General features: G+C 40.8%; 1 protein-coding gene across 1 annotated transcript; it reads right to left on the bottom strand.

Moving 5' to 3' along the window:
* Window positions 1-2,120: 2,120 nt before the first annotated feature.
* Window positions 2,121-11,378, bottom strand: LOC134676537 (zinc finger protein 572-like). The gene is made up of 7 exons (XM_063534924.1): window positions 11,108-11,378; window positions 10,738-10,855; window positions 9,166-9,678; window positions 7,882-8,105; window positions 6,713-6,905; window positions 4,999-5,209; window positions 2,121-3,073 (listed from the first exon to the last, which is right to left on the bottom strand). Exons 1-7 carry the CDS (start codon window positions 11,243-11,245, stop codon window positions 2,890-2,892), a joined length of 1,581 nt encoding a protein of 526 aa, XP_063390994.1. The 5' UTR covers window positions 11,246-11,378; the 3' UTR covers window positions 2,121-2,889.
* Window positions 11,379-11,433: the final 55 nt, after the last annotated feature.

Below are 11,433 nucleotides of genomic sequence, written 5' to 3'. Positions count from 1 at the left end.
TCTAAATCGTGAATTAATAAGATCAACGAAGGTAAACGCCAATGGCGGCATATTCGCATATTTAAAATGTATTTAAAACCACACTACATATACAATAGTTACATTTATGATTTTAACTAATCATACAAATACTTATACTACTTATCTTAGAACAACAACATCTAAAGTCCTGTGCACACCGGCTGCGTGTGCGTGACGTGCACGTGCGGCGTTGTAGTATACAGACCCTTATGAGAGATGGCACACCGCTTGCGTGACGTGTGCGTGTGCAGCTCCAACATTTTAGCGCACGCGTTGGTCTTTTAAACTGCTAATGTTGGAGAACTGCGCATCGTTTTTAGTTTTTATTTTACATTGTCTATTCGATATACTGGTCTCTTAAAAAAAACATTCATCGTAATAAAACTGAGATTCATTTTAAAAGAGGAAATACACTTGAACTTATCACAGAGGGTTCAAATACAGATCACAACTTTGTAAGAATGAAGATTTTTTTCCCCTTCTAACATACAGCCGCGTCTCTTTCGTTCGACAATTTTACAAAATTTACAAGTGACGAAACATTACGTACAATAGTCACAACTAGGCTTACAGATAAAAAAGAATATACATGAAATGTTATATGTTTGTTACATTAAAATTTTATTGCTAACATATTGCTTGACCTTTTTACTAACACATTCATTGCCACTAAGTGCTACGAGTTACGCTTGCAGCGCGTAGCCACGCCTTTGCCGTATGTAGCGCGTAGTCGCTACGAACAGTGTACCCGACAGTCGGGTTCTGGGCCCTGTATGTGTTAAGTTCCAATCATGTTGGCTTGGTACAGTCGCCATTAGATATATCGGAGCGGCCGAGGCGCTCACAAATATCTGTACAGGTCTCTATTGTCAAGTGCGTGTTTAGATATTTATGAGCACTTTGGCCGCCCCGATATATCTGATGGCGAGCGTACCAAGCGAAGCGAGAGAAATACAGTTTTTAACCTTCTGAACGCCAAACGGCGCATCCATTTGCCGTGCCACTGACGCCACGGGAGTAAAATAGCTTTGTGAATAAACAGGTAATGCCAACCTAAAAGTGGGGTGTTTCTCAGTAGATTTTCATCAAAAAACGATCGACGTCAAATGTCGTCTTTGGCGTCGTTGTCACGATTTTGCGTTGAAGTCAATATATTACTGCAATGTTCTGCCGCCATCGCCAGAGTACAGCACTACCGACTCAGTAAATTAATAGACTAACTTATACATACTGTGCCTTAAACTGTTTTTTGACAAGTTTTCACAGACAATAAAATATGACATTGATGCAATAAGGCGGTTTGTTAACAAGGGCCTACCGGTTAACGCGAAAATAGAAATTTAGTTATCTGCCTGTTTTTCACTCGAATATGCAAGAGTGATAGAGAGATTAGATAACGAAAGTTCGATTTTCATGTTTCGCGGTAGGCCATGTGATTGACGTGACGTGTGATGTGTCAATGTGGTTTGTTTACTGTATGAGCTTTGCCTAATATTCTTTATTGCCGTCTGTGGCGTTCAAAAGGTTAAAATATCTACATTAAAAGAAAATGTTATGTGCAATCTTTTCGAGCGATTGCGCCGTACAAAGAGCCCGCCAAGGGGTCATCCATTAATTACGTCACACGAATTTCTAGGCTTTTTGACCCCTCCCCCCCTCCTTGTCACACTTGGTCACATTTGGCAAACCCCTTCCCCCTAGTGTGACGTCACATTTTTTCTACGCAATCGCCAAATCGAATTAAGCAAGTACCTAAGTATTATTAATATTTTATCAAAATATTTTTGACGATATAAATATTAGTAATTTTATAACCCAAAACCTCTTAGGAAAGAAAATTAAACGAATAAAAACGATTATCGTTTTAAAAACTTGTTATTTAAATGTACAGCGAATAAAATAATTTAAATAAATTTTCGGTTACTGATGAAGTTAAAGTGACGTCACAAAGTATATGTCTCCCCCCTCCCCCATGTCACAATATGTCACATTTTCTTGACCCCCTCCCACCCCTAAACGTGTGATGTAATTAATGGATGACCCCCAAAGGGCCCCACAAATCTACAAATGTACACAGTACTGCTTAGAGCATTATACACAGCTTACCCTCTGCCGAAAACCTTGCACAATTGTGCAAAATTGCTATTTGTACGTTACGTACTAATCATGTAGAAACAGCAATACGTCCCCTCCTCCGCAAAACCGGCAGACTGTTTTGTACAGAAAATGACAGCCATACTGCAATAAATCATTCTTATTCGAATATATGCATACTTATGTACTTAAAAGTATAATTAGCAAAACTCGTTCCCCAGAACCCAGAAGGCCGAGTCCAGCGCATAGTCTGCAGTCGTTAAATTCTAACGTGTCCAGGATAGGCAGGGCGTCTAGAGACTGGTGTAATGGCTCGTTGGTCTTCAGATGAGCCTCGTGGCTCTGTCGACCCGACCTAAGAACCTAACCATGGCAACGAATGTTACACCCATCTATAACTCGTTCCCCAGGACCCAGAAGGCCGAGTCCAGCGCATAGTCGGCGAAGTCGTTAAATTCTAACGTGTCCAGGATAGGCAGGGCGTCCAGAGACTGGTCTAATGGCTCGTGGGTCTTCAGATGAGCCTCGTGGCTCTGTCGACCCGACCTAAGGACGTAACCATGGCAACGAATGTAACACCCATCTATAACTCGTTCCCCAGGACCCAGAAGGCCGAGTCCAGCGCATAGTCGGCAAAGTCGTTAAATTCTAACGTGTCCAGGATAGGCAGGGCGTCCAGAGACTGGTCTAATGGCTCGTGGGTCTTCAGATGAGCCTCGTGGCTCTGTCGACCCGACCTAAGGACGTAACCATGGCAACGAATGTAACACCCATCTATAACTCGTTCCCCAGGACCCAGAAGGCCGAGTCCAGCGCATAGTCGGCAAAGTCGTTAAATTCTAAGGTGTCCAGGATAGGCAGGGCGTCCAGAGACTGGTCTAGGGGCTCGTGGGTCTTCAGGTGGGCATCCAGGTTCGCCTCGTTGGCGAACTTGGCGTCGCATTGGGTGCATGTGTGTCTGGAAACGTACAATATATATTTGTATGAACCTCGTAACCACCATACAAAATTTTCCGATTTTGAAGACGACACAGGAACAGGAACAGGAGCTGAGTTTTAAACATTTTAGGTAAATATACCCGTCTCGCTAACGGAAGCGGCTCCTAAAACTAGTGCGATAAGGACAAGGCGAAAAATCCTGCGTAAAAATCTCAAAAATCGAGGTTTCGTACTCGAATGTTTCCTCCTCCAAAACTTAACCAATCGTAATCAAATTTGGAAATCTAAATGATTATGAAATTATCTGTGTCGGACGGACCGTTTTGCCCAGTTTGGCCATTTTTGAAGGGCTTAGCGCCTTAAAAAACAAAAGTATAAAAAAAAAAACAAAACGGTCAGACACAGATATTGACAATATTAATCTGTGTTGAAAAAATCATTGCTCTAGCATCAAAACCCGCGGAGGAAACAGTCGAGTACGTTTATATGGAGAAATGACCACTCCTGTTGGCTCTTAATTTGAACCGTGGCGTATAGTAAATGGGGATGGCCGGTCGAAGTATTTATCAGATGGCGGCAGCATAGCTTGCCCTGTCAATCCATAGAATTGAGTAAATTATTTGTTTTTTTTTATGGAATTTTATGCATCCAGGCTGATTTTTAAGCCAAATCTCATAGGAAAAGGCGCAAGCTATAATGGCGCCATCTATGCAAACCTTTGACAGTTGCCAACCCCATTGGGATGACTTTCATTTGTTTGAGAAAGCAATGTACCAAAGATATGCAATTTATTTGGTTTATGAAAGTATCTAATTATTTTGAAACGACATGTATATTATATTGTAATGTAATGAACATTGAATGAGATGAAATTGTCATGAGGTACTCGATACTCTATCAAGCGAGCAAAGGGCAAATCCGAAAATAATATTGTATAATAATTCAAATTTTCAAAGGCATAGTAAAGGATTATCTAGTCAGCTCAAGAAAGCTTGCGTTGTGGGTACTCAGACAACGATATATATAATATATAAATACTTAAATACATAGAAAACAACCATGACTCAGGAACAAATATCTGTATCATCATACAAATAAATGCCCTTATCAGGATTCGAACCCGGGACCATCAGCTTCATAGGCAGGGTCACTTCCCACTATAGTTCGTTTTTTTTAGCATTAGAAAGAACTCCACAGAAGTAAGCGTACAGTTTTTATCAGGCTCTTTTATTGTTAATAATTATTGAATTATCTAATGTAGCACGGTCAATACATATAATTTACTTCAAATTATTACCGCTAAAAGTGCCGGATTTGGAACCACAAGCTTCATCATCATCATCATCATTTCAGCCTATATACGTCCCACTGCTGAGCACAGGCCTCCTCTCATGCGCGAGAGGGCTTGGGCTATAGTCCCCACGCTAGCCCAATGCGGATTGGGGACTTCACATACACCTTTGAATTTCTTCGCAGATGTATGTAGGTTTCCTCACGATGTTTTCCTTCACCGAAAAGCTAGTGGTAAATATCAAATGATATTTCGTACATAAGTTCCGAAAAACTCATTGGTACGAGCCAGGATTTGAACCCGCGACCTCCGGATTGAAAGTCAGGCGTCATATCCACTCGGCCACCACTGCTTGCTTACTTCTGCGAAGTTCTTTCTAATGCTAAAAAAAACGAACTATAGGCCAGACCGGTCGTCAAACCTAGACAAGGTATAAACCTGCATATTTCTCCAGATTGTTGGGTCAAACACATGAGAAAACTTGTGAGTTCGTCAGAACTACACAGATTTCTTTCCTGTGGACAATAGTTAACAGCTTGTGGGCAGTCTGTACATAGTACTATTATTTATTCTGTGGTTTGACCCTGTCAGAAGCTAACCAATTATCTTTTCAAAGTCGCCGTCACCATGTCTGTAGTCTCTATTAAGCTTACCTGTTATGTACATTGAGATGGAACTTCAGCGCGGTATTGAAGAAGAACTTCTTATTGCACACGGTGCACTGGTACTTCATCTCGCCGACCCCGTGCTTGCTAGCACGGTGTGCGTCGAGGTCGCGGCGTCGCGCGAAGCTGTACGGGCAGTCTTGACACTTGTGCGGGCGGGACTGGAGGTGGATCGTGCGGATGTGCTTCGTTCTGTAGGCTGGAAGAGAAATATTCGGTTATGTCCAGGGGTCGGAAACCGGTATTTGCTCCATATAAAAATACCGGTATTATTACGTTCGTTTTCGTTCTTTCATTTTTAATGGGACAATCTAATAATACGAAGTTGTTACCTAAATACATGATTCAGTCCTATCTAAAGATCATAAAATAAATCAAAATATTGGGCTATTTCGGGGTTTTTAAAAAATACCGGTTCCGAGCCCTGGTTATGTCACACAAAATATCGACCCCCCCCCCCCCCCCCCCAGCCTTGTCAGTTTTCATTAGAGATGCAACGGATAGTTGTTTGGCCGGATACCGGATATTCGGCCAGCGGAACTATACCTACATTTCGGTTTTTCAGGTGCGCATTCTGCAGGTTTGACCTGTTTCCTAGTAACGTTCGCGCGGACTCATTTCTAGGTTTGTGAGTGCGCGTGCAAGTCAGTGAAATGATTAAATTATTTTAAAATAATAAACAAGTACGATTATGACCGTGTCTGTTTCTTAAATCCAATTTGTTTACTCCGAAATCAACGGTATCCGGCCGGATAGAAGGTCACTATCCGGTATCCGGAAAAATAACAGCCATATAGGCCGGATACCGGATAATAACCGAATATCCGGTGCATCTCTAGTTTTCATAGGAAAAATATACTGTTTATTGTATGGGACACGTGAATACGTTTGTTGTATGGGAGCCCCACTTAAATATTTTTTTTATTCTGTTTTTAGTATCTTTTGGTATAGCGGCAATAGAAATACATCATCTGTGAAAATGTCAACTGGCAAGCTATCACGGATCACGAGATACAACCTGGTGACAGACAGACAAACACAGTCTTAGTAATAGGATCCCATTTTTACCCTTTGGGCACAGAATAAATAATAGTACTACCGTACAGAAAGGAAACTTCCTACAAAACCGAAGTTTGACAGCGGTTCAGGGTCGAATCATTACCCTTTTTAATACATGACACTATCCCTTTCGGCTATTTAGGGTTGTCAAAATTCAAGTGATTATCTTATCTGTGGTCGTGCACGCAAAAGGAAGTCAAGTGGTGCCAACCCTAACAATTGCTCGGAGCAATGCTGAGCCGAGCGGAGCCGAGTTTGGCCGAAGTCAGGAGATTCGCACCCCTGCTTTGGGTACTAAATCCTAAAAACTAAAGTTAACTATTAGCAATCTTTCACAATAAGTACCAGGATCACATAACTCAAAGGAGTTTAACAGCGAGCTTATAAGCTAATTTCTTGTCACAATACTGGCACGGGTAATCTGTTACGGAGTCTCCGTGCGCGGCCTGCATCTGCCGCAGCCATTTGAGGTATATTTTGAGACTACGGCTTTCAATATGACCATACATAAATTACATAACTTAAAAATATTGTATGAGAGCCTATAACAATGACTCCACGACGCACAACGGTTTAAAAACCAAAAATACTACTACAAATCTTTCCCATAAGTACCAGGATCACATAAATCAAAGGAGCTTACCGGCATAAGCGAACTTCTTGTCACAATACTGGCACGGGTACTCTGTTACGGAGTCCCCATGTGAGGCTTGCATGTGCCGCAGCCGTTTGAGGTACGTTTTGAAGCGCTCGCCACACTGCGCGCACTTGTACGGGTCGACTTTGGTATGGACCCGCCACATGTGCGCGTTGCGCGTGTTTACGTTGGTGAAAGTCTGAAAATTTAGAATTATGGTAAGGTGACTAAGGTGGTGGTACTGGGGCCTTAGTACATGTCATCTTGAAACTGAAATCATTGTCAATAGAGGTGACAGCCGGGTGTTCGATTTCCAGATATCAAATCATTTAGGATTTTTATAATTGAAACACCAGCGTTTTTCTTTACTTGTATAACAACCTGATGTAAAATAATGAGTTTTATCAATAATTTTTTTATTCAAATTCAAAATTTTTTCGTATGGATCTCGATAGAATAGTCAATATTTAATGAAGCACTAGGAAAAGTGCATTTTTGCACTTGTCAAACCGGGCTTCGCTAATTACATTTAATTTAGAATTAAGATACTAATTTCTGTATGCCCCTCTCTCTCTGTGTGTGTGTATACTATATATGCGTGTGTGTGTGTTGTTAAGCCGCGTCTCCATATTGCGCGGCAAGCTATCGAACACTGGCGCGCAATGGATACCGGGCCCCCGCCCCCGCGCGCCTCGATCATGGGCGCGCGAGCCCCGCGCCGCGCATACAACCATTCACTGTCGGTGTTTCGACGCGCGGCAAAGGAATGTTCGCGCGCAGTTGGGACGGGGGTGTATATATTTCAGTTGGCTCGCGCGGCCGCATACATAGATAATGAAAACTGTCGTACTTTAATTGAATTATATGGCACTAAACAGTCTCTATGGAACAGTAAATGTAGTGATTATCGCGACAGATCATTTTTCTATTTGGCTATACTTCGTTCCGAATAATTAATTTTTGTGATATAATGTGGTCGATCGTCGGATCGCCTGCCGCGCGCGGCCGCCGCGCATAAGTTCAAGATGGTGTCGAAATTGGCTCGCGCGCCAAAATGCAGTGTGCCGCGGTCGAACATTGCTCGCGCGGCGGCCGCGCAATATCGAGACGCGCCTTTACAGGCCATTAACTTGTGACGGTCACAATCCTGAGAAATATAGTAGAGAAACACCAACCTTATCACAATACTTGCAAGTGGGCGACTCCTCTTGGTTATGAGTCTGGTACACATGGGACCGCAGCCGCTGCTGACTGGCGAAGGCCATCCCGCAGTCCCCACACTCGTGGTCCGGGTAGTGCGCGTTCATGTGGACCCGTAGGGCCTTGTTGGTTTCGAACTGGGCGCTGCAGAGGGAGCACTTTGTTTGGCCCGGCTCGAGGGTGAATTTGGGGTTTTTGGCTGGAAATAATAAAATATTCTATAAGTAGGCATGAAGGGCTCTTTCACAAGTCAATATAAAATTTACAGTGACATCAAACAGTGACATAAATTTAAAAAAAACCAGAAAAATCCATTTTATAAATGCTTTACTTCATTTTGGAAAAAAGCTGATACTCTTAAACTGCTGAAACTGCTAAAACGATTTTTATCAAACATAGCTAACAACCACCGCAATGAAACTCGCTTTTACGCAAAAAAACCGCATCGAAATCGATCCATCCATACGAGCGCTACGCTATGATGCCTCAGACACATAAAAAAGACTGCTATATTAATGTTTATAATACTAGTATTCGAGTATGGTGGAGGGTAGACTTAGTTTTTCTGCCAACAAACTGTTCTGCAGTTTGGCAGATAATTTTTGTTTGTAATTGTAATTTTTTTATGGATTAAATATATTAAAAAAAGACAGACATTAACACCAAAGGTATAACATTCCTCTTTCTGCATTGGGGCAAAATACATAACAACATTTTCACATACAATAGCCGAGGGCCTACCGTGAACACCGAAGTTCGCAAATTGCGGGCATCTTTCTCTAATACTCCACTTAGGTAAGGCGTAATTAAAGTGACAGAGAAAGATGCGCGCGAGGTTCGGATGTTCGCGGTATGCCCTCAGTATTAGGGTCATTGCACTAGTTTTCGTCCACTTGACTAAATTTGAATATAAACCTCCATTGCTGCACAAATTTGGACTAATTGCAATCCTTAATATCTAAATAATTTATCTGTCTACATAAAAATTTTATTTCGCAAGTAGCAAATTAAAAATGAAATGCAAGGCAGGACGGAAACTGACACTGGACGGTAAACTGACGCAATTACCCTAATATTAATGGTCGCAGTTGCAAGCAGAGGCCAGGGCTATAACCGCGAAAATCGAAGTTCGCAAATTGCGGGGATTTTTCTCTGTCACTCTAATTACGCCTTCTTTGGAGTAAAAGAGAAAGATCCCCGCAATATGCGAATATCGGTTTTCGCGGTAGCCGCTCAGTAGTATAGTACATAAATCTTACCATTTTTCACTTTCTTTGGCTTTTTATTTTTCTCCTCTTGATCAGTACCCGGTGCTTCCACCACATTCCCCTCTATGGTTATTATTTTCTTACAAGCCTTCTCCACATCTTCTTTGACAATATTTTCTAAGTTATTAGGTTTCTCAGGATCATTTTCGACAATATTATCTAAGTTAGGTTTCTCAGCTTCAATTTCCTTCTTTTTCTTAGCCTTACTAGATTTTGCCTTTTTACTTTCAATATTATTAGGTAAGTTCTCTTTAACGACTTCGTTTTTCCGTTTACTTTTCTTCACCTTCTTCTCCGCTTCCTTCTTAGTGATTATGACGTCATTCTCTAAATCAATCATATAAGTGTCGGGCACGTTTGTTTCTTTGTTTTCGTTGATTTTGTCTAAAGTGTAAGATATCTGGCCGGTTTCGGGGTTGAGAACAGACTTGATGTCGTAGTCATTTTCAAATGTGTGTTCTAAATATTCAACCTTGGAATATTCCGTTTCTTCTGCAACAGCATCTAGACAACATTTATAAAATTTTAGAGTTCAAGGTAATGTTATGTAGTTTTACTACTACTGGCACTATAGTTGTTATATGTAAATTTATTAATTTCCGCTACCCAAAGATTGTCTGGAAGAGATCACTTTTTAGCAATAAGACTGCCAGTTGTTTACCTCTGCTTGTATTTCTGTTTTCTTTTGTATTGTTTTCTTTAATTAAGATATGCAGTACCTCTTAGGGGTCATCCATTAATTACATCACACGTTTAGGGGGAGGGAGGGGTCAAGAAAATGTGACATATTGTGACATGGGGGAGGGGGGAGATACAAACTTTGTGACGTCACTTTAACTTTATCAGTAACCGAAAATTTATTTAAATTATTTTATTCGCTGTACATTTAAATAACAAGTTTTTAAAACGATAATCGTTTTTATTCGTTTCATTTTCTTTCCTAAGCAGTTTTAGGTTATAAAATTACTAATATTTATATCGTCAAAAATATTTAGAAAAATACTTAGGTACTTACTTAATTCGATTTAGCGATTTCGTAGAAAAAATGTGACGTCACACTAGGGTGGAGGGGTTTGCCAAATGTGACCAAGTGTGACAAGGAGGGGGGAGGGGTCAAAAAACCTAGAAATTCGTGTGACGTAATTAATGGATGACCCCTTACTTCATTCAGTTGTCCTAATAGGATACTTAATTTCTAAACTTAATATACTAAGAACCATTTGCACCATTCATTAACCCAGGGTTATCAGTTAAACCTGCCGGCCTAGCCAAGGTTACAATCGCTATCGCTTCAACATCAAAAAGCATTATGTCTCTCTATCACTCTTCCATATTAGCGCGACAGTGACAGTTGCGTTTCGATCGCTACAGAGTGTAAGCGATTGGCATCTTGGCTACGCGGCCTGGTGTTACCATGGTTACCAGAACAATTTAACACTGGGTTAACCAGTTAATGCCGGGTTAGTGAGATGGTGCATGTGGCGCTAAGTCATTTAGGATACAGAATTAAGTAATCAGGCCTTTAGCACAAATGGGAACTTATTGAAAAAAAAATACACTCACTTTGTAAAACAACCAATTTGTTCACTGCTTGTATTATATCATTTTTGAATGTGTATGCCCTTCTCAATTTTATGCTGCAATCAGTGCACATCGAATTGAGACCTGAGTCCTGCCCGATCTGTAAAAAAAACATACCAATAAAACAGGAAGTCACTGTCCACTCTTTAAAAAAAAACATGATAAATTTATGGCTTATGAAACAGGCAGACTCTGACTACAACTTACAATATAGTAAAAACATTTTTTTAACCCAACAGCAAAAACAGTTTGGAATATGGATATGATCGTGAATTGCAAAAAGCTGACACACCTATAACCCTAAAGCTGTAGTAACAAATGAGATACAATTTGTAGTGAAATTTTCAATTACCTCAACGCTGAAACAGTTTTTAATGACTTCAACGTATAGTTCCTCTTTGTCATTGCAGATGTTATAAGTGGTGAAGATGTTCAAGTTGCCGCCGGTTTTTGAGCAAACGAAACAATTTTCTTCTGCTGCAGAAGTCATTATTGCTATAAGAAATATATTACAAACACCTCCTTATTCGCCTCTCACTTATTGTACAAATAAGACTGTTTTTTCCATTATTTTATATGGTACACCGCTTCAACCCTTTTTTTTATTTATTGTATCGCGGATAGCGTTCCATCGGGAAGAAATGTCAAATAATGTCAATGTCACGGCTGTCAACTGTC

The sequence above is a fragment of the Cydia fagiglandana genome, chromosome 24 (assembly GCF_963556715.1).
Source record: "Cydia fagiglandana chromosome 24, ilCydFagi1.1, whole genome shotgun sequence".
NCBI lineage: Eukaryota > Metazoa > Arthropoda > Insecta > Lepidoptera > Tortricidae > Cydia > Cydia fagiglandana.
The sequence above is the reverse complement of the archived record's forward strand: the minus strand, read 5'-3'. Positions and strand labels throughout refer to the sequence as shown.

Coding starts and splice junctions, on each gene's coding strand:
- LOC134676537 (XM_063534924.1), bottom strand. CDS start 11,245: ATGACTTCTGCAGCAGAAGAAAATTGTTTCGTTTGCTCAAAAACCGGC. Junction 8,106..9,165: donor GCCAAAGAAAGTGAAAAATG/GTAAGATTTATG, acceptor TATTATTTCCAG/CCAAAAACCCCAAATTCACC. Junction 3,074..4,998: donor CATCTCAATGTACATAACAG/GTAAGCTTAATA, acceptor GTACGTTTCCAG/ACACACATGCACCCAATGCG.